At 36.8% G+C, this 27621-nt stretch overlaps 3 protein-coding genes and 1 non-coding gene across 4 annotated transcripts; all 4 read left to right on the top strand.

The window, feature by feature from the left end:
* The first annotated feature begins 77 nt into the window (after nt 1-77).
* On the top strand, nt 78-15528 carry LOC147556611 (lon protease homolog 1, mitochondrial-like). The gene is made up of 20 exons (XM_086657522.1): nt 78-755; nt 1371-1436; nt 2400-2591; nt 2694-2759; nt 3104-3145; nt 3274-3396; nt 5699-5797; nt 7108-7173; nt 7258-7344; nt 7935-7974; nt 8465-8636; nt 9315-9439; nt 9715-9845; nt 9931-10035; nt 10271-10384; nt 11535-11702; nt 12990-13091; nt 13658-13909; nt 14234-14755; nt 14968-15528. The coding sequence occupies exons 1-20, from the start codon at nt 417-419 to the stop codon at nt 15151-15153; spliced, it is 2997 nt and encodes a 998-aa protein (XP_086513648.1). The 5' UTR covers nt 78-416; the 3' UTR covers nt 15154-15528.
* Nucleotides 15529-18379: 2851 nt separating this feature from the next.
* Nucleotides 18380-21726, top strand: LOC147556610 (large ribosomal subunit protein bL35c-like). The gene is made up of 3 exons (XM_086657515.1): nt 18380-18798; nt 18913-19029; nt 21515-21726. The coding sequence occupies exons 1-3, from the start codon at nt 18550-18552 to the stop codon at nt 21590-21592; spliced, it is 444 nt and encodes a 147-aa protein (XP_086513641.1). The 5' UTR covers nt 18380-18549; the 3' UTR covers nt 21593-21726.
* A 759-nt stretch (nt 21727-22485) lies between these two features.
* On the top strand, nt 22486-22557 carry TRNAG-UCC (transfer RNA glycine (anticodon UCC)). The gene has a single exon. It is a non-coding gene; the product is annotated as a tRNA-Gly (tRNA).
* Nucleotides 22558-24695: 2138 nt separating this feature from the next.
* LOC147556608 (uncharacterized) lies at nt 24696-27620 on the top strand. Its single transcript, XM_086657514.1, has 3 exons — nt 24696-25205; nt 26675-26829; nt 27232-27620. Exons 1-3 carry the CDS (start codon nt 24731-24733, stop codon nt 27439-27441), a joined length of 840 nt encoding a protein of 279 aa, XP_086513640.1. The 5' UTR covers nt 24696-24730; the 3' UTR covers nt 27442-27620.
* Nucleotide 27621: the final 1 nt, after the last annotated feature.

Below are 27621 nucleotides of genomic sequence, written 5' to 3'. Positions count from 1 at the left end.
TTCCTCGTGGTCCCACCAAAAGTTCCTTTCGAGTCTCTCCAATTTCATCAAGAAGATTGATTTGGCTTGGTATTGTTGATATAAATAGGGGTAATTTCATCATGGGTTGCATGTGCGAGTGGCACTCTGACTACTTAACTGGTATTTAACTGGAAAGCCAAGAATGAGAGTTAACGCTATATATATTTTCATTTTGGGAGTGAAGTCCAAGTACAGCTAAATAGTGAGGGGTGAATGTCTAATTAACCCTTGGGAAATATACGGTTTCTTTAAGCGCAAGCTAAAGTGAAGGGGTTTGGAAGGTTTAAGAAAATCCCTATTTTTCTTCATCTCGTTCTTCAATGGAGTTTCCCACTCTTTGCAAGAGAACCTTTTAACCTAATCTTTATTTTTTTCTTCGTTACAAATAATCAACTATGCTTAGGGCTCTTTCATCTTCTCATTTGCAAGTTCGATTGCCTAACTTCTCTACCCAAATATCTTCGTGTAGAGGAGAATCGAGAAGTCCTGTACTAAGATTTTTTAATTATTTAAGAGAGTCAAATGCAAGAAACCCTAATTGTTATACAAGAGCATTCTTTTGTTCGGAATCTGGTGGAGATGGCTCCAAACCGGATGGTGATGGAAAAGCAGAAGCCGTCACGGATGTGGAATCTGAAACTGTGGCAGAGACAGTAGGAGAAGTTGATTCAAAATCTTCTTCTTCTTCTTCAGCTATCGTTTCTACGAATCCAAGACCAGAGGATTATCTAAAGGTACTAATTTTTTTTTTTTGTCAATTTTGAACTTTTGTTATGAATAGAAAGAAAAAAAATCGTAGAACCCTGACAAATTAGGAGTTCACCCGAAAGATCAAACTGACAAATGAGTCTTCCGAAATGCTTGTAAATGAATATCACTTCTAGTCGGAATTTGCAGATTTGCTAGAGGGCATGAAACAGGAATTGACCTAAGAAATGACCCAATTAAGTAAGGTAAGAATAAAAAAAAGGAGACGTAGTGGACTACAGTGATTTTAGTGGGTGCCCTCCACACTAAGAGCTTTTGCATTTGAGATTCAAGTATAGATGGTCAGTAAGGATTTCTTCGATTACTCGAAAAAATTTTATTAAAAAAAAGAATTGACATAGGTTTGTGAACCCTAAGACTTGAGAGTATTCCTCAATGTGGTATACAACTAAAAGTGATATAACACCATCAACAGAAAAAAGAGACGTAGGGCCATAGCAGAAGACTTTTTCGTTCTTTGGTTTTTATTAGTTATCTCAGTTTTATAGCTAATAATTCATATTGACTTCCAGTCTTTGCTATTACCTTTCCCTCGTAGATCAGCATTTTTTTCACTGCACTTATTATTGTACTTGTAACAGGTTATAGCATTACCTTTGCCGCACAGACCACTATTTCCAGGTTTCTACATGCCCATTACTGTGAAGGTATTTCATCTCATAGCCTGGATTACAGTTTTTTTTTTTTGAAAACTTTGAATTAATATTGAAAGGAGAAAAAGAATAGAACTGTACAGGGGGAGGGGGATATCATGATTACAGGATTACATGCTAATGATACCCCCCCAATTCGACACGAAGTCTAAATAAGAATACGCCCTAGCCCAGCCCAGGGTCCTACTCCAGTGGAATAGGACCCCCAAAACATCCTCCTCCTCCACCTTGAAGGCATTAGAGGAGTCCTTAAAGGTGCCCTCGTTCCTAGCCTTCCAAATACACCAACAGACTGCTAATGGGATCATAACCCAAAGGTTACGCTTTGATTTCTTATGGGAATCTTCTTCCATTGAGCTAAGAGCTGAACTAGAGAATCTGGGAGACTCCAGCTGACTCCGACCGACCCAATAAAGAACTGCCACAATTTATTGGCCTCCTGGCAATGAATGAACAGATGGGACACTGATTACAGTTTCATCTTATTATTAAAAAACTCTTTGTCATGTCACAAAGCCAAGTAGACTGCGCAATTGATTACTTTGAAATATGCAAACCTGTTACCTGTGTAGATTCAACTAGCTTATTTGGGGTTGAGTTTCTTATGACCAGTATTGTAGTTCATGTAGTCTTTTCGCTACATTAAGGCATATGCATACATGCTCTGCTTGTTTTTCGGATAGGGTTCTAGGCACGGTAGTTGAGTATTTAAAACTAATTCTTTGGTACATTTAGTCTGATGTTTGATGCGTAGCATTTAGAAAGATATGCAGCAAGGGATTTTGTTCTCCGAAGTAGGACAACGAGAGTCTCATAATGGGAATGCGAAACTGATATCGTGATTATTTTTACACTACTTTCCCTTTATTCACCATTCTTTATGCTCCTAATATCATTGTTATCTCTTCTTTCCTCGTTATTTTCAATTGAAGTCAAGGATAAAGCTTTTCTCTGCAGGATCCTAAACTGCTAGCAGCTTTAGTGGAGAGCCGTAAAAGGCATGCCCCGTATGCAGGTGCCTTTCTTCTCAAAGACGAGGCAGGAACTGATCCTAGTCTTTCATCTGGTTCAGAAGCTGATAAGAGTATATATGATCTCAAAGGAAAAGAACTATACGACCGTCTTCACGAAGTTGGTACATTGGCCCAGGTACAATTGCTTCTCCAGAGTCGTGAAAAAAGAAACGATGAGTTGAAAGCAACATTTTATTATTCGTTTCTGATGATGGTCCTTATCTGAACTTGGAACCAGATAACCAGTATACAAGACGAACAGGTCGTACTTATTGGTCATCGACGACTTCGAATTACAGAGATGGTAAGCTGGATTCAAAAAGCAAAGTCCTGTTGAAACTGATTTTGTACTTATTGGAACTCATTCTTGTATTTTCCTTTATATAATCTCCCATATGACTTTTAGTAATCTTTTCCCGGGCAAAAGATTCACTGACTAATAAGTTTTTCTTGGTGATCTGGTAACTCTGGTGACAAATCCAATTCATGCATTAAGATACCTACGTGATTATTTCACATGAATATCTATTATAGTATTACTTGTCTCTTTTTTATTTATAAATACAAAACCTTGAAAATCTTTTCAAAATTTTCAATGTTCAACTTCTGGAATCTGGACAATCAAGTCTCAATCTTTTCTGTTTATAGGTGAGTGAAGATCCCCTTACAGTGAAAGTAGATCATCTCAAGGTATGTCTGTCTCCTTTTCGTGGTTTTTCTGAGTTGATTTGCAGTTTCTTCTTTGTTCAAAACTTCAAATGATATTTATTGTGGTTTGCTCGTTTATGTCGATCACTAACTTTTTGTTTGCTTTGCAGGACAAGCCATATAATAAGGATGACGATGTTATAAAGGCAACATCTTCTGAAGTCATATCGACCCTAAGAGATGTTCTGAAGAAGAGTTCTCTCTGGAGGGATCACGTTCAGACCTATACTCAGGTGTGGTACTCTTTAACACCTTGGTTTAGTTAGGTTATGTCCTTCAAATACCAGAAATGTTAGCCTCAAGTAGTCGTAAACTGGAAATGTTGCCCTCCAGTAGTCGTAAACTAGAAATGTTACTCTACAGTAGTCGTAAACTGGGCATGTTATCCTCCAGTAGTCGTAAACAGTTGATACATAGCAAACATTTATATGTTCAGACATATACTCAGGTGTAATATAGAGCAAAAGGTTACTCTCCCGTAGTCGTAACATTTACTGTTCCGGGGGTCATCCAGTGATCCCAATCCAAATATTAATGCTTTGGTGGAAAGAACTATTACCTTGGACATGGAAAAATATACCAGAGGGAGTATTTGAGTTACATATATGTATTTGATCAAAATAGTCTGAATAGTTATATTTCACACGATACAAGTGGGGCAATTATATTTTACCTGAAATGGTGGGATGAAGGTTAAATTATTTTTTATTTCTTGAATTTTTTTTCCTGAAAAGTTTGAATTGATATTGACGTAAATGAATGTATGTACAAGGAGTTTAAAAGGAAACCGAAGTACAGGAGATATAGCCTAAATGCTACATCATAATAGTCTCCCAGTTAGAAACGAAGTCAGCATATGACTTGTTCTTAGCCCAAGGGGCATTGCTGCTCCAGTAAGCTGGGCAAGGATGTCCTGCACTTCTAGAGAACTGAATGGATTGGAATCTTTCAAAATTCTCTCGTTTCTATCCTTCCGAACTACCACATGATTGCCAAAGGGACCAGGTTCCAAAATTCTTTCCTTTCTTTCCTAACTCTTTGAGGGTTTTCCATTGAGTTAATGCCTGCTTGATTGTCCTTGGCGTACACCATATGTTCCTTGATTTGTTGACAAAAAAAATCCCATAGTGGTCGGGCCTTGTCACAATGCAGTAACAGATGATCACTGATTCACTATTCTCCTCTTCCTTCATACATCTGATGCATCTGTTAGGGGTCGGCATCCCTCTTCTTTTCAACATATCAATAGTAGGGATTTCGTTCTTCACCGCTGCCCAAACAAAAAAGCTTACTCTGGCGGGGATTGTCTGGTTTCAGATAATGCTGTGATGGAATTCCTGGCTGTCCTGATTGGGAGTTATCTGCCTAGATAGTCTTTTATAGCATTGACACACAGAGAGCTCGTCCTTGTCCGCTAGAGTCCAGATTCTGCAATCATCGTTTCCTTCGAGTGGATGTGAAGAGTTTATTACCTCCAACAAATGGGCCAAAATGGGAATTTCCCAGTCATTCAAATGCTTTCTCAAATTGATGTTCCAAGAGTCCTTTATTGAACATGTCATGAGCAGTAGCCTCTTTGTTCTCAGCTATATTGAGTATAGCAGGGAACCTATCTTTAAGTGGTATGGTGGTGCAACATGTATCTGACCAGAAGCTAATCAATTTTCCTTCCCCTAGTTTCCACCTCGTAATAGTGTGAAAAGAGGTAGATATTTGTTGTATGCCTTTCCATATCCCGCATCCATAGGCTTCTTTTGAAAGTCTGTGCTCCCAGCCACCCTTAGATTCACCTTATTTTTCTTGGATGATTCTTCTCCAAAGGAATGTTTTCTCTGTTGCGGATCTCCAACTCCATTTGGTGAGGAGAGCATTATTTATTATCCTGAGGTTCTTAACCCCCAACCCTCCTTCCTTAATGTCTTTAGATATCAGATCCCAAGCTACTCAGTGGATTATTTTGGACCCCATCTTGCTATCCCATAGGAAATTACATAGCTTTTTATCTATCTGCTTGAGGATGTCCATCGTCATTGCAAAAAGGGAAAGGTAGTAGAGTGGGAAGGCTGAGAGAATTGCTTTAATTAGAGTAAGCTTACCTCCTTTTGGTAAGGTCCTCGACTTCCAGGCAGATAGCTTATTGTTGATCTTCTCCACAGGTTCCAATAAGCTTATTAGTAAGGTCCTGAAGCTAACTGAAACCAGATCATGATATCAATAAGCTTCCTTAATTGCTCTGTGTTGTCTTCTGGTAAAAAGAGGACTGAAATTTAATACCTTTTATATAATAGTAGCAATGTCGTAAACTAGTACAATTTTTATTTTATTTTTATTTGAAACACAAGCGTAACGTTTCGAAGTTTCGGTATTGAAGTACTTTACCAATCCCTAGGAGGCGAGGAGTCAGTGATTTAAGTACGTTGGTGGAAGCTTCAAACAATATTTACACTTTATGATGTCCTACATGCAAAAAATATGGTCTATACAAGCCATCCGCGAACTCCTAATCTCTGATCATTTTTCCTCCTTGCAATGCAGCATGTTGGTGATTTCAATTATCCAAGGTTGGCCGACTTTGGAGCTGCTATTTCTGGAGCTAATAAGCTGCAATGCCAAGAAGTGCTTGAAGAATTAGATGTAAGAGATGTCATCTGCACTCATCTACAATTAATAATTTATAATAGTATTCATGTGTCCATTTTTCATTATATCATTATTGCTTTCATGATTTTCTTATTTATAAATGAATCTGCAAATCAAACCTGGAAGTGCTTTAAGATATGCCGATTACTAGAGAACTTTTACTTTGTTCATGTTCGTTGCACATATTCTTTTCTAGCTTAGAAATTTCTATTATGTTGGGTTTGGTCTTACTGTAGCTGTGAGAAAAAAATCATGCTTACAGATTAATGTGGGACCTACTTGAAGACTTTTTACTGCGTTCCATGATCTATAGGACAACTTTTTGTTTATAAGGTGGTTGGTATAAGGATAGCAGTTCCCTATATGGACAACTTTTGGGTGCAACAAGGTGCTCGACAGTCAAAACTTCAGTTTTTACCCCATTTCTAAAAGATCATCTCCCATCAATGGCCTCCTACTCTTTCTCCCCTTCTCCCCTCCTCACCCTCCATTAATGGAGGACGAAAGTCCAACTTTTATTTTTTACTATCCTGTTTGACTAGGATTCCTTGCAAATATATACTTCAGCTCCAGCAATGGAGAAGTAAAGGATGGGGACATGAGGAAGGAGGGGGTTTGTAAAAAATTGGGTAAAACCAAGACAAACTTTGACGTGGACTGTGGTTATATAGGCCCATAGTTGCTTAGCACAAACAGAAAAAGGTTCTCCACACGTCAGACCTTTTGCGAATTCAGCTAGGTGTAAAGATAAAAAAAAAGAAAAAAAAGGATAAACGGAATTGTTGATTACGTGAAATTTAGACCAAATCACCAAAACAACTTCGAAGCTATGCAGTCACTTGCATGCTACTTGGCTTGAGTTCACCCTGTTCGATTCTTTTGTTGTTTCTTTCTTCATCTTCTGTTTTATAAGTGAAACTTTTGATCGGGGTAGTAAATTATTTTCCATATGAAAAATATTATATTAATGTCAATTTGTGTAGAAGTACAAAAAAGAAATTCGAAGAGTTGGCAAGTTTGGTTGAGCGAAGCCCAATTCTAACTACTTTGCTTGGAGAATGCTTTATATATGTTCACGGAGGTTAATTTTGGTTGGTTTATTCGAGTTGAGGCCTGAAATGCGAACATATATAATAGCTGATTCCTGTGCATTATTTTCATATAATGTGAACTTGTAATCACCCACTTAGTGCCAAATCAGGTTCCTTTGTATTTCAGATTAGATTTTTCATATTTGAGCAGACAAGCAGTTCATCTTTCTCCATTTATATTTGTTGAATTCTACATTGTTATTGCTAACTCAGGTCTATAAGAGGTTAAGACTGACACTGGAATTGGTAAAGAAAGAACTGGAAATCAGCAAGATACAGGTAACCGTTGTCCACCACTTAGGGTTGTACTCTCGTCATATATTTCTTAACCTTTTTGTTTTCTCTTTCTGGGTTATGTGTCAGGAATCAATAGCAAAAACCATAGAAGAAAAAATAAGTGGCGAGCAACGCCGTTACTTGTTGAACGAGCATCTTAAGGCAATAAAGAAGGTTAGTTTACCACTTCAACTTCAAACTTAATCTCTTCATTGGATGATGTGCTGATTCGTCTATCTACAAATATAATGATTTGTGAGTAGTGGTTGCCGGTTGCCCCCTCAAATCTTTGACTACCTAGACATGTTTCATTTTAGGGGGTCTCTAATCTTGATCTGTTCTTTTGCCTTCACATGTCGACTTTAGGAAGAGTCCTAATTTCAATACTGTGAAGTATGTTTTTTGTGTGTCGCCCAAACTATTATCATGCCATTATGTCAAGTAGGATAAGGGTGTAAATCCTACATGTTGGGGCAAAACAGTTCTTGTTTCATGCTCTATAGTCCATATGCTAAGACTCAATGTGAGGAGAAATACATTAACCTAACATTCTAACTTTATTTGTAGAATATTTTGTTTCTTATGGTTATATATGTAGAAAGAGCCACCTGGGGCTGGATTAATTCTTATAATGTGCCAGACTGCCAGTAGAGGTTTCTCCTATAGATAATATACCTAGATCTCAAATTTATTGGTTGGGATGTGCTTGTTTTATCAGTTCTTTGAAACTTCTCTAAAGGTTGTGTTCATTTATATTGATCCAGGAGCTTGGTGTGGAGACTGATGACAAAACAGCTCTCTCTGGTTAGTTCTGTTTGATTCTTTTGCATCGATACAAGGGGGGAATCAGATGCCACGCATAGCGAAAACTGGGGCACATGCAGGGGATTTAAAACAGCTTGCATTTAACTGATCCATAAATCATGTCTTAATGTGTTGAAGAAAAAGATTGATGATGAGTGATCTCAATATTGACCATCACATTCTTTTGATTACCAGAATCAGAAATTTTATAGATAAACCTATTGTTCAGTTGACGTACATGATACTAACAATCTTTACGGACTTAATAATCACATACACATGATTATTCAGTGAAAACAATAATCGGCTGGTTGACTTACATAGATGGTTTCTTTTCCCTGTGTGTGCACACAATCTGCATATTTCGCCTTTATTGTTTTGAAGATTTGTTTCGTCTTGTCTAATATTTTATACTGGTTATAGTTATGCGTATAATAGAGGAGTTTTATATGGTTCCACATGGTAAGCGCTCTTTCCTCTTTTCTTGCAGCAAAATTCCGGGAAAGACTTGAGCCGAACAAAGAAAACTGCCCACCTCATGTTTTGCAAGTCATTGAAGAAGAGCTCGCTAAACTCCAGCTGTTAGAAGCCAGCTCCAGTGAGTTTAATGTAACTCGTAATTATCTGGACTGGCTCACTGCTTTGCCCTGGGGGAACTACAGGTGTCGTATAACCTTTAAATTGGTTTTGAGCAAATTGGAACAATAGTTTTTGTGGAATATAACCTTCTTTTGTGTATTGCTGTATCAAGAGTTGGTTATAGAAAGGGATTTGAGATAAATTGGTTTCCTAACTTTTCGAATGTTTACTAGGTTTTTGCCCTTCTGTTATCGTTTTGCATTTTATTTTAGTTTGCATTCGCAATAATGTATAACGTTTCCCATCACAAGGAGTTGAGGGGTGTTTGAGAGTGCAAGAGGATATTGAATTAGTTATGATATTTCCCTTATACATGGGTTACTTGTCAGGGAGAATATAATCACCTGTACTTCGATAGGTGCAAATTGAGCGATCTAGTTAATGGATGTACTTCCAGTTTTCCAGAAACGGAAGCAAAAGTAATGTTGTTCATTTGATGATGAGTCTTCAAAGTGCTAACTTTATAAGAATTTGAACGCCTTCTTGTTACATTAGGTAAAATTTTTTTTATAAACAGATTAAGTTTATCCTACCTTTGCTTAAAGAAGAGAAGAATATGAAATTAGTTGCACATACTTACTTGAATTAGCTGCCAGAGCTTTTATAAGTGATATCATAATTCATAAATGCTACATTTTCTGCTTGATTCTATGCTTATACACACACCAGTGCTAATTGTTATTAATTGCATCAAAACGCAGTGATGAAAACTTTGATGTCCATCGAGCTCAGAAAATACTAGACGAAGACCATTATGGCTTAAGTGATGTTAAAGAGAGGATATTAGAATTTATAGCTGTTGGAAAGCTCCGAGGAACCTCACAGGGTAAGTAACAACTTATTGAAATGTGCTGTTGGAAAGCTCCGCTTGATTCCTGTAATGCTTGTATAGCAGAGGCACAGCTCTTGTATTCAAGCAACACTTATTGAAATGTGCTAAATGCTGAGTAGGGTTAATAATAAATTTACATTGTTATTTTCACCTCTTTGCGATATACCAGAATGCCCGAAATTCTGTGCAGTATCTTATGTCCTCCCACAATGGTTCCCTATGATGTGAGATTTGAGGAACTGATATTCGTGTTATATCTGGGTTTTCAGGAAAAATCATTTGCCTCTCTGGACCACCTGGAGTAGGTAAAACTAGCATTGGTCGTTCAATTGCCCGAGCCCTAAATAGAAAGTTCTATCGATTTTCTGTGGGAGGATTGGCTGATGTAGCTGAAATTAAGGTTTACCTTTTACTAACCTACTAATCTGTAGCCGGTTTTTATTAATTCACACTGATACATCATTTCCATTACAAACTATATATAGGGGCACCGTCGAACCTATATTGGCGCCATGCCAGGCAAAATGGTGCAATGCCTGAAAAATGTTGGAACCGCTAACCCTCTTGTTCTAATTGATGAAATTGACAAGGTAAGCTTTTGGTTATACTTGATTTTGTTTTGCAATAAGATTGTATGTCCCCCACTCTCCCCCTTGATCTTAATTAAATAGTTGAAATAGTTAATAATTGAGGTGTAATTTGCTGGTTTGTTCTGCCCTATGTTGTACTCTGACATATTGTGTGGCAGAATGGGTCAGTAAGTGGCTTTTGTATTGTCGATGTATTTGATTACTTAGGTGTTTGATGACTTGTGTCTTATAATAGCTGGGAAGGGGACATGCTGGGGATCCAGCGAGTGCTTTGTTAGAGCTTCTCGATCCAGAGCAAAATGCAAATTTCCTAGACCATTACCTTGATGTTCCAATTGATTTGTCAAAGGTAAGATTATTATCCCAAAAGACTGGCTTGTCTGGTTAAAATTCTGTGCTTCAGAAAGTTTCATATGTTTTCTCCATGTTTTCTGCATACCTCTTTGTGCCTCTTTATTATGTAGCAAATCTGTAGTTGTTCGGGAACTACTAGTATAAAAAAGTGAAAGGAAAAAGAGAAAATCATTTACATAAAACATGCTTAGTTTCTAAAACGTTTAGGCTATGGTAGTGAACCAAACACAACTATCTCATATCTCGGTACAGGTTGCTTCTCTACTCTTACTATTTTGTATCAAATATTCAAGACCTTGTTAATTTAGTTGTCTAAGTTTTTCATCTAGATGTAAATCTTATATAGGTTGCAACTTTGAGTTTAAGTACTTAGGCTCCCCTGGCTCGGCCAAGCTTGAGTAAGGAGCCAGCCGATGAACTTCCAAGTATATATGTTCAATTGAGTTACTACTGGAAAGTTCCGTATGCTAAAAAGTAAAATGATAGAAGACTATAAATAGAGATAGAAACAAAGACGAAAATAAAATGTGTAGTGTTTCGTGTAGGTTTAAAGCTATGCAGTACGACTCGGCCGAGTCAGCCGAGTGACTCGGGACTCGGCAGTACACCGAGCCGAGTCCCACCGAGTCAGCCGAGTCTAGGGTTAGCCCAAGTGACTCCGGTGACTCGGACCTGACTCGGCTGACTCGGGCCTGACTCGGCTGACTCGGTAGAGATTGTATTTCTATTTATTTTTATAGTAAGTCTACTAGTTTTTTATTCTAGTTATTAGTTATTACTATTAGAGTATGAGTCTACTAGAGTGATTATTTAGTTCTACTTGTTTCTAACTCTACTAGTAATTTAATTTTGAAGTTTGAACTTGATTTTATTAAGTATTATCATGTTATTATTTTATTTACATACACTACTAACAACTTCATAACATTCAGAGTGACTCGGCTGACTCGGCCGAGTGACTAGGCTGACTCGGCCGAGTGACTCGGCTGACTCGGCCGAGTGACTCGGCCCTTGGCCGAGCCGGGTCCGAGTCCGAGTCGTACTGCTTAGGTTTAGAGAAATAACTTACGAAACAAAGTGTGCATGTTATTCTAAATTCTACAATGTGACTCTTAATGTGTCTTTGTGTTACTATTGCTTTGTAGGTTCTATTTGTTTGCACAGCTAATGTTATTGAGATGATACCAAATCCTCTATTGGACAGAATGGAGGTCATTACAATAGCTGGCTATATAACTGATGAAAAGATGCACATTGCGAGGGATTATTTAGAGAAGACAACTCGTGAGGCTTGTGGTATCAAACCTGAACAGGTAAAGTTGATCCATTAACAAGTGAAATTTTATTTTTATCTTTTTCCGTTTCTTAGTATCATTATGTAAATCATATCAAAGTCAAATGAATTGAAGTCTCAACTCCCACAACATTATTCTATTTTTACCGTAAGCGTATTATGCTTGACTGCTTGAGGGAATTTGAGTGGGAAGACGTAATGTATTAATTGAAGTCTAATAAATGCTTGATAAAAAGGAGACTGGGGGAATGGGTTCCAACAGTTAGGTAATTGCAAGAACGGTCACAGTACTTTTAAGGTGAAAGGCTGCGCATTGAAGGCTTCAAGTACACCATAAGAGCTTCTTGAGGTAGTGAAGAGCGAAAATATGATAGTCATGACCAAGGTATTAAAATTTTCCAAAATATCCACCGAAATTGCCTAAACATATCCATTTGAGTCAACAGAACGAATTACTTGCATGTTCTGTATATTATTTCAACAAAAATGACAAGATATCTCTAAGAAAAATATGTTTAGCCCAAAATTCTTAGAAAACGAGTAAGAACATATTAGAAATTTAGAAAATTAGAGGTATTCCCTTATTTTGGCCATTTTGGTTGATGCAACAAAACCTGAAAGAATTGATGCAACAAAACCTGAAAGATTTCTTTCAGTTAGGTTGGAAACGGAGTAATTTTGGTGGAAATTTGGAAAGATGTAGTACCTGGTGTAATAAACATTAGACATTAAATATATAAATATGACAAAAAAAAACTAAATCAACTTCTAACATCTTACAACAAAGTCTTAACAAAATACTACAAATTTCATTTTTCCCCTTCATAGGTTGTGATTAGAGTTAATTAACCTACATTTTGTGTTTCCTCATTGTATATAAAGAATTACATCATATTTACAACATTTGCTTAACGTTTTCATATTTGTATGATTTTGTAGTTATTTCAACACCGCCTTTAATATTTCTACGAAATATTTCCATTTCCATACCGACTGAAATATAAACTGAAATAAAAATTTAATACCTTGGTCATGACACTTAAACTTAACCAATGGCATATTTTCTAATAGCAATGGAGGACCAAAAGTCGTTTTGTTAACTGGAAATAACTAGGATGAGGTGTTTAATATTAGCAAGTTACTAAACCCGATCCCTTTGGTTCTCAGACCACTTAATGACTGCCTCACAAGTTGTATACATTGCCTTGCATATCTTATGCTATAATTGATAGTGTGTGTATATATATGTACATATACACCACTGCCACGGAAACTTTATGGTTAAAACAATAAACTTGTGTGATAGGTTGAAGTGAGTGATGCAGCTATTCTAGGATTGGTTGAAAATTACTGCCGTGAAGCTGGGGTTCGAAATCTACAGAAGCATATCGAGAAGATTTACCGTAAGGTTTGTCCAACTACCCTGTTCCATTTTGATTTTCTATATTGGGCTAAAATAATAATACTAATACTAATAATTTAATAAATTATTATTAGTATCCATGTTCTCCAAGACCTCCTCGAAAAAAGTGTTCTCCCTCACCTTTGTCCATATATATGGTCAGGTCTAGGATACTTGTTCATTATATTGGGTACTTGATCTAATACTCTAATTCATCATACCTAAATATTCAGCTCTAATTAGCCAATTCTTTTGTAAAGATCTAAAGAATTAGTAGTTCAGTAGTCAACTGATTCCTTGAATAGTTACTTAGTATTTTAGGATAAATGAAACTATTCACTATGCATTACAGAAAATATATATTGTGTAGGAAACTAATCCAAAACCTACCACTACCCTGCGTATTAGAGTGGTATACCCCTAGCATCCAAGCTACTTCACATGATAGCACTACGTCCAGGTACCTATACCAAATATCTGAGTGATCCATTTTCCTGGTAACATTGACCACTTAGTCTGAAGTTCTTTTGTTCATCTAAAAATATTAAATATATTCATTAATCATTTGACAGATTGCTTTGCAACTCGTGAGGGAAGGAGTACCTGATGGGCCGTCTCCAGTTGTTCAGGATCAGGTTATTGATAATACTGAATCTAAAAGTTTGGACATGTCTACTGAAACTGATGTTCAAGACGTGCCCCACATTGATGGTCAACCAGAAGATGCTACAAAGCACGAGGAGGATAGTAACACAACCTTGGAGTCTGAACAAATACATACTGATCAAGTTCCATGTGGAGGTGATCAAGAACTTGTTTCACAGGTATCATCACCTTAGTTCCCAGCAATCCACTATTAACTAATGATTTTGAAAGTTCAAAATGGTTCCTATTCTATAAAAAAGCAAGAGAGTTCTTCAATTTTATATCTATGAATGATGACAAAAGTGCCACCTATTACTGACATCATGTACATGTCCACCATTAAATGGTTCTCTTTCTTTTTCTTTAATCCAACCAGGGCGGCTATTAGAGTACCTTGTAGATTTGCAACCTCCTATTATAGACCACCCACACTCCCAATTTAGTTTTCTTTCATGCTTCTGTAATGGATTTACTTGTGCTGACGCTTTAAATCGCATTGACAGACTCCTATCGTAGAGGCCGAAAAATCTCATGAAACTGCGGCAAGTGAAACAACCAAGAAGATCATAATCGATGAGTCAAACTTGTCTGACTATGTTGGCAAACCTGTTTTCCATGCCGAGCGCATCTACCAGAACACACCAATTGGAGTTGTGATGGGACTTGCTTGGACTGCAATGGGTGGTTCAACTCTATATATAGAAACTACACAGGTGGAACAAGGAGATGGAAAAGGAGCACTCCATCTAACTGGGCAACTTGGAGATGTGATGAAGGAGAGTGCCCAAATAGCTCAGACATTTGCAAGAGCATTTTTGCTTGAGAAAGAACCCGACGACCAGTACTTTTCTAATACCAAGATTCACCTCCATGTTCCATCTGGTGCTACACCAAAGGATGGGCCAAGTGCTGGATGCACAATGATAACATCAATGCTTTCACTTGCCACGAAGAAGCCTGTAAAGAAAGACCTAGCTATGACCGGGGAGGTAACTTTAACCGGAAGGATCCTTCCCATTGGTGGGGTAAGTAATTTGAACTCAAATTCTTTGTCTTCACTTACAATTTTCTGTTTGAAAACCTGTTTTGAGATGCACGTATACCGAATGAATTTGGTGCAAATATGGTATTTATCCATCTATCACAGCTATAAACGTCCTTTGAGATTATGTTATAGCAGAGTTGACTAGCTAAGTAATTCAGAATGGGCATTAACTATTTCTTTTCTCTTTGAAAGGTGAAAGAGAAGACGATTGCTGCGAAAAGAAGCGGTGTGAAGACTATAATATTTCCTTCTGCTAACAGAAGAGATTATGATGAGTTGGCAGCCAATGTGAGAGAAGGTCTCGATGTTCACTTCGTTGATGATTACAGTCAGATATATGAAATAGCTTTCACTGAAGACCATGACACTGAAAAATGATCTCAATCCACTTAAAAGATCAATTCTTTATCTCCAACTTTCGGCAAAGTTGGCCAGCGGCAGTTTCGCTCAGGTGCTTTTTAGACTCGTGACAATGTCAGTTCGGCGGAAACAGTGTAACAGTTCAACCAGAGGCAATCAACAATTATTTATTTTTCATTTAATGTAGCAAAAATGAAAATATCCACCCAACTGTAAAGATTATACTTTTGGGTGGATCATGATACAATAATCTTGTTAGGTTCTTTTCATGGCTGGGATCAATAATTAGGTGTTACTTTTCACGATTTGGTATAAGAAATTATAGCACCTTTCATATCAGCTTTGAATAATGTATGAGAGTGCTTGTCATCTTAAAATGTCGAAGATTCGTCATATACTTTTGCCTCTTGTGTTAATAGCTTAAAATTTCCATCTGACCGGAAAGGACGTTCTCATTGGCAGCCTGGAGCAAGGGTACTTGGAGCCGCAGCCTAATTGACTCCCCGTGGTTGGTTATCATTGTTTGGGAAATGTTTATCCACTTGCCCGTATCTATGTAACACATTCACAATCCAGATCTTTTTTTTTGCCTGATACGCAATTATGGTAAACAGATTTCGGTCAACTCTCTGAGATGTGTCAGAGGGTAACGGAGAACTAAGCAACATTTGCTTGCAATTTTGAAAAATTTTCTGAATTTTTTTTCTATTGGTAAGATGGCTGTTGACGTTGTATTGTAAAGGCTGGAAAGATGTTGATGTGTAACTTTGGCCTTGATCGTGCTACCGATGGATACGAGAACAACATTTGCTTCGATAAGTTTTCCATTAGACGAGTACCGATGTTAAACACTAAAGGTGTGTCCAACGATATGCCAACAGTAAATATCGTACAAACAGATAATAAAAACAATATTTGTATACAATTTTGAAAAAATTTCATTCGTAAGATGGGTATCGTTTTCCATTAGACGAGTACCGATGTTAAACACTAAAGGTGTGTCCAATGATATGCCAACAGTAAATATCGTACAAACAGATAATAAAAACAATATTTGTTTACAATTTTGAAAAAATTTCATTCGTAAGATGGGTATCGATGTTACAACTTATACATGAAAGGACGGAAAGGTACCACCGATTTGTTGTCTGTCAATTTGTTTACATCATATAGTAGGTGTTGATGTCAAAATTTGTTAATATGGTATCATTCAGAATGATGAGGCCGTGATGCTAAATCCTGCTGTGATCAATCTTGCCCCTCGCTCATGCTCTTCTCAACCTGGGGAGAAAACCTACAAGGAGCTCAGATAGTTAGATTGCCCTTGCAGTTAAAAGAATTGAATAGTGAGTGAACTGTGGAGTTTGTACCTTATTCGAGACGAGCTGATGATCTTTTATAAGTTGCTTTGACTGACTGTTGCGGGGTGATTGAGGCAGTTAGAAGATATTAGGGTTTTCGGTTAGAGTTATCCCGTATCTTTAATTACCTTGTTCAAGGATTCTTAATAGGTCATGTCACCGAGTTGATAGATACTTTAGGAGATGTTTTCTCTTTAAAAAACTCTTGAAACTCAAGTTAATTAAATACTTAAGATCCTCACTGACTTGGATCTTTGATTATACGGGATTGAGTCGGTAAGCTATAGGCGTGCTTCTATCTCCCATGTTTTGGGATTGAGGTATCGACCCTGCTAACGTGGATCCCCTACTCTTCTTGTAATTCCCAAGGCAGACGTAGTTCTATTTGAGTCAATGCAGGGGTTAAGGTGCGTAGGACAATTGTACCCCTACTCCCCTAGTTCTGAGCTTGAGTGGCAGACCTCTTGACTCATTATCAGTAGTCAACTGCCATTTTTCGAATCATCAACAGGTTTCCTCCGACTTTCAAACACTTCCTCCATTTCAAATTATAACGACATATAAAACACTAGGACCCCTTCGTCTACTCCTTGGTTTTCATCTATAGGTGGTTCATTTCGAGATGGATGATTTTCGTTTGGAGATTAGACGTTCCATCGATATTGTCAAGTTTATTTTTGTTTGAAGACGAGTTAAATTTCACATTTTCATTTACGGACGCGAGATTTACACTTCCTTGAAGAAATTCGGGAGTCTTTGCGTTGATGTACTTATCGACCTCCTCATTCCGATATTCTTCACCAGCGACACCAAAGTTCTAAAAATTTGTAGATCAAAATTGAATTTTCGGGACATATGTGAAGTGATCATCCTACATCATTTTGGAAAATGAATAAAAACTAGAAGTAGTTATTCTATGTCAAAGTTGGAGGCAACTTTCCGACATTTTGGTAAAATACCGGTCGAAACACACTTACCAATTACACATTACGTCGGCGTGGGGAGTATGTATATTCCCTTACATATCAGTGACATTGTGTCAACTTACAATGCAACCTTATTGGCTTAATGGCAAGTGTGAGTGAAATTTGACTCCGTCCAGACAAATTGACCAAGTCAACATGAATGTGAGTGGGAAGAAAAAATGTGAGTGTATATAAAATTTCCCTTATTGTATATCTCGTTGGAGCTTATGGGAACTAAAATCTTCATAGACGATTATAGAAGCCCATGAATGGAAAGAGCCAAAGAGTAGGGGTGAACATCGGTTGGATAACCGACTTTTTGACCCTATCCATAGTCCTTAAGGGTTCAGTCATTGTAAATCTCAATTCTAACCAATCCGTTCACTGTTTGGTTCGGTTACCGAACCAAACTATGCTTGAATGCTTTGGTCCGACTGGATAACCGAACCAAAGGTTAAAATTTTTTCAAGAGCAAAATTTTGAGTTTTTGACTTTAAAACCTACTACAATTATACTTGCAACGTGTTAAAAATTAGTTTTATCTCACAAACCATTAAGTCTACATGTACGTATTAATTCGACATAGTTTATCAACATCTGAGGAAGATAAAAAACGATTAACAATTGAATCTCCACCATCCATCATGCCCAATCATATATAATATATAAAAGATCATAATAAATGGTTTGGTTTGGTTTTTTCGGTTATCCATAAAAAATTGCATGGACCGAACCAAACCCTTCGATTTTGACTTTTTAATATCCGAACCAATCAGATAACCATTGGATCGCTCCCCAAATCGTCACAATCTGTTTGGATCGGATTGGTTTGGTCTGGTCGGTTCGGATACCAAATGTACACCCCTTCCAGAGAGGTATCCTTTAGATAAAAAGCATTGCAGTGGGAGGTTAGAGTGAAAACAGAGAGTATTGAGGGCCTTTAGATAATTAAGGGAAACTCTTGAGGGCTCTTAATTTTCCTATTTATCCACATAGCTTCCTTCTCCTAGGAGAGTTCATGGTTTATGCGTACAAACTGATAACACAAAACCAGACAAACACTTGGGTAAGAAAAGAAAATTGAAACAATGGCGTCTGCAACTGTAATGCCTTTTTCACTGAAATTCTTCTCTCCTTCTTTCCCTTCAACTCAAAATTTCAATGGTGTTCGTTTATCACCAACCTTTTACAAGGGAGCTTCCTCCTTAAAGCTCAGCTCTTCCCAAAACATTTCACACTCTTCTTCAATTCTACTCAAAACACTCCCTGTCTCTCAAAACCCTTCTTCAACTTTCACTGTTTTTGCTGCAAAAGGCTACAAAATGAAAACCCACAAGGTATTTTCCTTTATCTTTTTTGGGTTTCTCATGAATTAGTATGAAAACCCAATTTGGGGTAATTGTTTGTTTTGATTTTCTCTTTTGGGTCGGGTGGTTGTTTTTTGATTTCAGGCTTCTGCTAAGAGATTTAGAGTGACTGGTAATGGGAAGATTGTTAGAAGAAGAGCAGGAAAACAGCATTTGCTTGGGAAGAAGAACACTAAAAGGAAAAATAGATTGTCGAAAATGGTGAGCTTTTTTCTTTTTAATTTCCGAGTTCAGTTTAACTGCAATCTAGCATATAAAGATAGTTATATGGATCAAACTAGTCTAGGTTGACACCACATAATTTACGTCGTTATCAACCTAAACTGATAATCTTAGGGTTTGAATTCCCGAGGCTAATAGTTTGTAACGCCCCAAGCCTTAGCAGTTATCGATATATTGTCCCCGCTTTGACCACCTCACATAAGCGGGGTTTCGTTCTTGGCGAAGGCACCCGACCCCGCCCAAAAGGCTTCGGTCCACTGGGTTGTCCATTATCAATTCATGACACCAAACCCATTCAAATTTTTAAGTTGATTCATAACCAACTGATACGCTAGCACACAACATACGTTCAAACAACTCAAAGTCCCATAAAAGTAGGGAGTTTCATACCCTCATGTACATCACAAATATATGGATTGCTATAAACACAATCACATTCCTTAAGTTTGACATCACAGCCAAATAAGACATTTGCTCACACGTATCACAAACTAAAGTACATTAGATCAATAGGCATTATCCTTCATATAGAAAATTTGCATTCCCAATTTAGATTCAGAGAACACAGACAAACTTCTTTGAAGTTTTCACGAGAAAACAATTCCGCGACACATATTCTAGATTCAACCAGCTGTGCAAGACAATAATCAAAGTGTTCCTAATAATGACGTGTCTAACGTCGACAATCAAACCCACAATACAACCCTAGGACCACTAAACCTAGAGCTCTCTACCATTTTGTAGCACCCCAAATCCCAAATTTTCGATTTCAAGGCGGTTAGCTTGAGATTTGGGATTTAGGGCGCTACATAGTTAGACAAAGTCATGTGATGGGAACCTGTTGAGAAGATTATGTGCATATCTCTAACTCTAGTAGGTAGCACAATTTGAGTAATGGGCCACTAAGGTTAATCTATCGACAATGTTGTAACCAAGAACCGCTGTTACAATAGCAGTTTTTGTTCTTCTTCTTGCAAATAATACCTCCTTCTAGTTCCTCGTTTCCTTCTCTTTGCTTAAATTAGTGAGAACATAACACTTCTGTTTGCCATTTAAGGTATTCATTATCTTTGCCGATGGTTTAATATAAGAAGTTTGAGTAGAAAGAAAAAATTGAGTTTATGCAACTACGATTTTTTTCAACAAACCTTGGTATCTATTTTGCAATTCATTGTTAAAATGTTACCCACTTCGATAATTTTTCCTGTAATTAGTTCTGCATCATAGACTTAGATTGTTTTACCGTGGTCCGTGGATTCTAATGCATAAAACCCAAAATGCTGCACCCTTTTGAAATTATAATAATTGCGGCCTCAAATGTTCAATCTTACACAATGCTGTCAATTTTAGTTGTCAACTCGATATTTTTTTAGCTGAGAAGCATTTTTCAACTATGGAATGAGTGATTATTTAGTTTATTGTTCAATTGTTTACGAGGAACAAGTTCTTTGCTCATGCCTTTTTACTCTTTAGACTTTAATACATAATGTAGTTCTATTCGAGTTATGATATTAGATTTACTCTTTCATTTATAGTTTATAAGCAAATTACTTGCCAAGGATTATCGGGAAGACTTTTCATAACCGGACTACTGAGTTGCATCCCTTGAAGATGTTAGCATCTTCATTTAAAGATTTGGCGAATGAATGTTTTTCTTCATTTAGTTCCTTGATCTACTTTTATTTTTCTTTCTGACCTCTCTAATGTTTTTCCCCAACTACGCACTGTAAGGATCTTACTCAAGTTGGTATAAATTGAGCTCGTGCCTTATGGTATTCACATTTTCTGGTTTTGATGAATAAGAATACTAGTCATATCTTAGAGATTGCGTACTTTGGATTGTAAGAGCAAAATGGTCTGAGTTCTTCAAAGAATAATAGTCATAGCTGTGGCACTTTCTTCTTGTCTTACTCTCGTACCAATCCATCCAAGATTATTTACCTGAGACACATGACTACTTTGTTTCGCTGAAATATTAAGAATGTATGTATATATATACGTAGTGACTTTCTTTCTTTGTATATTTTGTTTTCTCATAACAGAAAAATCTTTTTATTTTATCGAAGTAAGGGAGTGGATCATTAGGCGTTGGTCATGGTTTAATATGCGAATTTTTCTGAATTTGTTACATCAAGCTAAGTTTATGCTCCTCTAAGGTGTCTTATCTCACTTGAATTGAAGGAGAAAATCTTGTCTTGCTGATTAAAAACCATCATTTTTCGACTCTGCTACTGGTGTTGTTTGATTATTTGCCTTTTTGTCAGCAAGAGTGAAGACTGCACAAAAATGTCTATTAGTACTGTTTATAGTTTAAAGAGCTCAACGGTGCTAATATAAGATTAAAGTTTTCGCCAAAAATGAATTTAATCATCTTCCTCAATGTTAACTATACTTATAATCGAATTACTCTTATCTATTACACTGATATATAAGCCTGACTTGTTTGTGCTATGATCATTTACAGACTGAAGTTAGCCGGAGTGACTATGACAATGTCATCGGTGCCTTACCCTATCTAAAGGTCAATAGGAACGCAAAATAAGGTGATGAATGTTGCTTGCTTTTATCAATGATTGTTTAGTTTGTCTGTTGTCACTTTCTCCTTTTTATTGTAATCAAAATTTCATAACATTCGCTTCGGGAACAAGTTCTTCATTCTCAAATCGCTCTTTTATATATTTTGTTGTGTGGTAACGAAATTGAACTTCTTTCGGCATCTTAATGTAGGCCAAAGTTATTAGGGAAATCAAAGGTAGACTTACGTACCGATTGAGTTTGTGACACTGGACTTAATGTTCGTTTACGAAAGACTTTGACCATCTAGGCTTTCTTTAAGTTTTGAACTTAAAATTTAAAGATTAAAGTGGCGAGTAAAGCGGAGACTAGAACCATGAATTCGAATTTTTTGGTTCTTAAATTTATTTGTGTAAGTTGTATAATATTTTTTATTGTACAATATTAGTTTATACGAAATAATATTTCTAGATGATAATGAAAAGAGAGACATGTTCGAAGATCTAAATGAACTAAAGAAATGTGGGCATAGAACTAACTAGTTTTATCCATAAATCACATTTAGTTTATTTTTGAGAAAGAGAACAATCAAAAGAATGAGCTCCACAATCAAGATATATGGTTTTAAATGATTTGATACTTCCAAAGAGAACGTAACGAAAGCATCAAAGATGTCGAAGTCAGTTTGCCAATTATTGAATAAGAGTTTAAGGAAAATAAACATTTATATGTAAAAAAAAAATATATCGTTTAGTGAAAAGAGGTATTGCGTTTGTGAGAAGGAAATGCTACAAATATCATGCTTTAAAAAGTAGGGTAGCAAGAAACTAGCCTTGGTAGGTGGCTTTGTGGATTTGTGCAAGTGCTTCCAAAACTCGTGACATTGGATGAAATATATAGGAAGGTGAAATATGACAACAAGCGTTTGTAGTCCAACGGTTAGGATAATTGCCTTCCAAGCAATAGACCCGGGTTCGACTCCCGGCAGACGCATTTCCTTTTCTTTTTACACATTTCAGCATTTTCAGGGTTATTTTTTGGGTTAATTCCGTTTTAGCCCCCAATTTGTGACCAACTCACCATTTTGGCCCCCATAAGTGTCCGGTAGTTCGTTTTGACCCCAAAAACTACTTTTCCGTCAGTGATTACATCAGCAAGCTCTGACCCAATATTTTGTGTTCCTAATCTACCCCTGACCAAATCTTAGTTGTCAAATCAATTAATTCTAATTATTACCCCTAATTCCTAACCCCAATGCACTTTCTTCTTCATTTATATTTTTCTCTCTGTACTCTTTGTTCTTCTTCACTAAGAGAAAACTACTCTAATTTCTTTTCAAATTTTCACTGTAAATAGTTATTAGTAGTTAATTATATTTTTATACCATGATTTTGAGTGATTTCTTGTAGTTTATCTTTGTGGAAAGATAAAATTTGAAATACCTTGCTCCAGATTTGGGGTAGAATTTAGGGGAAAATATGAAATTTCTTGGTGTTAAACAAGATACCATGAAGAGATCTAGTTCGAAATGGAGGTCGAGGTGTTGAATTACTTCACCATGAAAAATTTAGGAGTGGTCAACTTCCATCGGGGGTGATTTATGGGTCTAGGGTTGTTAATGGAGATGCATGTGATGATGGGTTCATGGAGATGCAGATAATACAGTAGGAAACTAAGGGGAGTTTTTTTTTGTTAAGGAGAGACTAAGGGGAGTTGGTAATAGGTATTTAATATGAAGCTTGAAATCTGGAGGTGACATCTCCATGGGTGAAATTCAAGTTGATTTCATTAATGATCTTCAAGAAACCAATCCCATATTAACCTTCCAGAAATCAAGGGGGGTTGGTAATATGTATTGTTCCATGTCTTGACTAATAGATCCAAGTGGTGGTATGGTAATACCTGAAATTTCTGAGTCAATGGATTACAATGAACTTGATGAGATGACCATATATGATGATGGGTTCATGGAGATGAGATGAACTTGACTAATATGTATTGCTCCTGTTGTTGCTGATGTTGTGTTAATGGCAGTGGTTGTGATATTGATAAAAAGTTTCTATCTGGGTTGTTGTTAGAATTGTTCAATCTAGTGTTGTTGTTGTTATTGCTATTATTATTGGTGAGCAAACACAAACGACCATTAATAAAGGAAGAAGAAGATGAGTTTAATTTGGTTTAGGTTTTTTAAGGGTTTAGTGTTTGATAGTCTAGTATTTTTTGGTAGTGAAGAAGATGAATCTGTTAATGGAGAATTTGTACATGAAGAAGATAAGAATGAAAAGAAAGGGTAAAGAAAGATGAAGACCACAAGGGAGGGTATGGAGAGAAAATAAATGTCTTGGGAAGGTAAGGATATTAAATAGTATGATGGATGTGACATCTCGGGATTTGGTGCGTGAAAGATAAGATTTGACCAGAGGGGTAATTCGGGTATAGAAAAGTATTTAATTTGACTTGATGATGTCAGCGCTGCCCGAAAAGTGGTTTTTGGGAAAACAAACTGCCGGACACTTATGGGGGCCAAAACGGTGAGCTGGTCACAAATTAGGGGCCAAAACGGAATTAACCCTTATTTTTTTTTGCCCCGTAAAAATGACCAATTAACCAAAATAACCTTCCAAAGATGACCAACTTTTAAAATGCCCCTTCTATCCTAATTTTACGAGATTTGCTGGTGACATGTATTTAGATCCAAGTATGTCCAATATATTATTTTTGTCGGAGTTAGACCTCAATTTTGTCAAAAGGGAGTCCAAAGTGCAAAACTGAAGAAAGGGAGTTCAAAGTTCATAATCCCAGTTTTATTATCTCTGAAATTCGGATTATGAATACAAAACACTTTCTTATTATCACTCCTGGGTGTCGTCTGCAACGCTAAAATAAGTTTTTTTTTTTTTGTTTATTTAAGTAGAAAAGTTAAAAGTTAATTTGGTAACGTGAAAATTTCCAACTTCACTTAAGTTAAAATTTTCGACTTCACTTAATTTCTGACTGCACTTTTACAAGTTCCTTCAATAACTAAAGATTACACCTTCCAAATTATCTCTAATGGTTAAAATTATACCTCCCATACTTGTCTTCAAATTTACAAAAAAAACATAAATCCCCCTCTTCGTATTTATGAAACCTCGCTAAAACTATATTCACACGCACACTTCACGTAATGCGTGCAATCGGTCTGATCCGGCGTGTACAGGTTATACCCTTCCCAAGCCTGTCTTACTGGATAAATTGGACGGATGCAAGGATGCAATCGATGAGGGTTGGGATCCGGCAAAGACCCGAAAAGAGAGAGAACGGGCAGGGGACGAAGAGGGACCAGATAAAAGAGTGTTTGTTAGAGAGAGAGAGAGAGAAAAGAGTGTTTGTTAGAGAGAGAAAGAGAGAGAAAATGAGTGGGAGCATTTCAGCTTCCCCTTGTTCGCTTTTCCCTTTTTCTACTTTTCAGTTGAACATCAAAACTAACGTTTCCTCCAAATTAACAATTACTCATCCTCCACCCTCCTCTTCAAATTCTTATCTCAAACTCAAATCTCATCATGCCCATCGTCTCCCAATACCATCATCATCATCAGCCGGAGAATTTTCAAATCCCAGACCAGTAAAGTGCCGGAGCTACAACAACAACAACCCTGGAGGTACCACCCCCATTTCTCTTTTTCTTTTACTTCCTCTTACTCACCCCCAAGGCCCACCCACTAGATTATAAGATTTGACACAATTTTAATTGGGTAATTGATAGATTGTTGTAAGGGCTAATTTTATGTAAAATTGTTCTTCTCACTAGGAAGATAGATGGTTCTCATAGGAATCATCTTATTATGATTCTTTAGAGCCCTACCCATAATTTGGGTAAATCATTGATTTTGAGGGTATTTTTCTTAAAGGAGTAATTTTGTGTTAGAATGAGATGATTTTTTTTTGTCAAAACCAATTTTCATCAATAATTTGTGTCTCTTAGTTATAAATAGTTAAATGCATCATTTAAACACCAAGTAAAACTTCTGCTTGCTGAGTTATGAAGAACAATTTATTCTCGGATGTTATCTGAATATGCTGAAATCTGAATTTTATCGTATCGTGAAAATTTGATAGTCATGAAACTTTGGGTACCTTGAAGACATTGATTTTCATATTTTGGTATCCCTTCTAATTGCTACGGAACCTAGATTTCGGTACGTTCCAAGATTGATTTCTCTAGGGTTAGCATTCAATATTCGCTAAAAGTGATAGTTGAGTTGAAGAACGACGAATGTAGTTACTCGACCATATAGGCTCAAGCCTCAAACCTTCCAAAACGACTAAGCCCTTCTGTCCATCCAGACAACCCATATAGCGTGTTTCAGTTGACTTAGGAATACGCTTTCATATAAGAGATGAACTAGTTGAAAGGAAAAAAATAATATCTGAAGGACCTTTGTGAAATCGTGAACACATTTTTCTAATGTCCCGTCATCTAGTATTGTATCATGGATGAAGCTGTTGTATGGACATTTAAGGAACAATGAATTAAATTATTTTAGTTAGTCCGGTGTCAAACTCTTCTCTGAATATCTATTATCTTGAATAGTTAGCACCATTAAAACAAAGCTAGCTTTATGTCTGTTAATTTTCTTTTTTTTTGATATTGGTGTTAACTGCTGCTTCTGACATTGTCAACTTTGAAGTGTACTTGAGCAACGAACTATATTTCAGAGATACAGAGGGAACTTTAGTTCTTTTTACCTTGTCTGACTAGAGTTGATGTTGACGTTACATTGACATAAAAGAATTTTAAGAGACCATATATCATATCATAGCTTGTGGTTTGTTAAATCCAATCTATGGTTGCAACCTAGGCAAGGTTGGTCAAGTTGGGACTAGCTCGAACATAACCTACTACTCAGGAGCTTGACCTAACCAATCGAGGTGGAACTTTATTGACAGCCTGCTAGGGAAAAGGATATTATTTCTCCAGAAGCTTAAAGTAGTCTTGTTGTACATTGTTTTCGGATTGGCTTATCACAAGATTGTCTTTGTCAGTTCTTTTCAGAAGCTTCAAGAGAGCTTTCTTTGGAATGGGAAAGCACTACTAGTAAGAGTGATTAAAGTGATTTGAGTATTGCAGGTGATAATGGTAGCAAGAGCGTGTTGGATGCTTTTTTCTTGGGCAAGGCTCTTGCAGAAGCCATTAATGAACGTATCGAATCTTCAGTTGGAGAGCTATTGAGTACAGTTGGTAGGTTACAAGCGGAACAACAAAAGCAAGTACAAGAATTCCAGGTCAGTGGCAATATGAGAATATAACTATTTCTATCATCACAAAAAAATAATCAAATTTAATAGTTCATATTCTGATATTCAATAGCTTACGTCCATTAATAATGATTTTCATAACATCTACATGACAAAAAACAATGGTGCCATTTCTTATTTCCTGACCTCTGGCTTAGATTTATGCGATGAAGTGTAAACGACTAAAATAGGAGGTATACAGGCAGGTTACATATTTTACAGGATTTTCCGCGCCATAGACAAGAGTGATAGTCTTAAATAAAGAGTCACAAAAACATATTTCACTTAAAACTGAAGATTGGTAGGTTTCATTAAAATCCCACTGCCAAGTACCGCCTTGTCGCTGATTGGCGATATTAGAGTATTGTTGAATAACATTTCAAGGTGCAGGAGGATGTGCTGGAAAGGGCAAAAAAAGCGAAGGAGAAAGCAGCAAGAGAGGCACAAGGAAAAGACATCACTGACAAGTCAACAACCACAGAAGGAGCTGAAGTGGTTTCATCAGAGGTGGTGACAGTAGACATATCTCCACCATCATTGCAATCTCAGCAAATTAACAACAGTGATCCCATCATAAGGATGATGATGAGTGACGATTGACCGCTTCTTTTGTTAGTGTTGTTATATACTGCTTTTTTGTAAATCAGGCAGGGCTAGGTATTTTTCTCATAAAAACTTAGAAGCCCAATTCCTATTTTAACTAGTAATGTATCAAGGTCGAGGTTTATCTTACGATCTATTGGCTTTCAGTTATCAACATAGACATTAAAGTCCTCAAAT

The sequence above is a fragment of the Eschscholzia californica genome, unplaced genomic scaffold (assembly GCF_041429995.1).
Source record: "Eschscholzia californica isolate CP2 unplaced genomic scaffold, dmEscCali1.0.p SCAF_2, whole genome shotgun sequence".
NCBI classification, from domain to species: Eukaryota; Viridiplantae; Streptophyta; class Magnoliopsida; order Ranunculales; family Papaveraceae; genus Eschscholzia; species Eschscholzia californica.
Note: the sequence above shows the minus strand (reverse complement) of the source record. Positions and strands in the feature narration are given on the sequence as shown.

Excerpts from the sequence above, each read along its gene's own strand:
- LOC147556611 (XM_086657522.1), top strand. The coding sequence starts at position 417 with ATGCTTAGGGCTCTTTCATCTTCTCATTTGCAAGTTCGATTGCCTAAC. Across the intron at positions 10,036-10,270 it reads TAATTGATGAAATTGACAAG|CTGGGAAGGGGACATGCTGG; the intron begins GTAAGCTTTTGG and ends GTCTTATAATAG. Across the intron at positions 13,910-14,233 it reads ATCAAGAACTTGTTTCACAG|ACTCCTATCGTAGAGGCCGA; the intron begins GTATCATCACCT and ends TCGCATTGACAG.
- LOC147556610 (XM_086657515.1), top strand. The coding sequence starts at position 18,550 with ATGGCGTCTGCAACTGTAATGCCTTTTTCACTGAAATTCTTCTCTCCT. Across the intron at positions 18,799-18,912 it reads ACAAAATGAAAACCCACAAG|GCTTCTGCTAAGAGATTTAG; the intron begins GTATTTTCCTTT and ends TTTTGATTTCAG. Across the intron at positions 19,030-21,514 it reads AAAATAGATTGTCGAAAATG|ACTGAAGTTAGCCGGAGTGA; the intron begins GTGAGCTTTTTT and ends GATCATTTACAG.
- LOC147556608 (XM_086657514.1), top strand. The coding sequence starts at position 24,731 with ATGCGTGCAATCGGTCTGATCCGGCGTGTACAGGTTATACCCTTCCCA. Across the intron at positions 25,206-26,674 it reads CAACAACAACAACCCTGGAG|GTGATAATGGTAGCAAGAGC; the intron begins GTACCACCCCCA and ends TGAGTATTGCAG. Across the intron at positions 26,830-27,231 it reads AGCAAGTACAAGAATTCCAG|GAGGATGTGCTGGAAAGGGC; the intron begins GTCAGTGGCAAT and ends TTCAAGGTGCAG.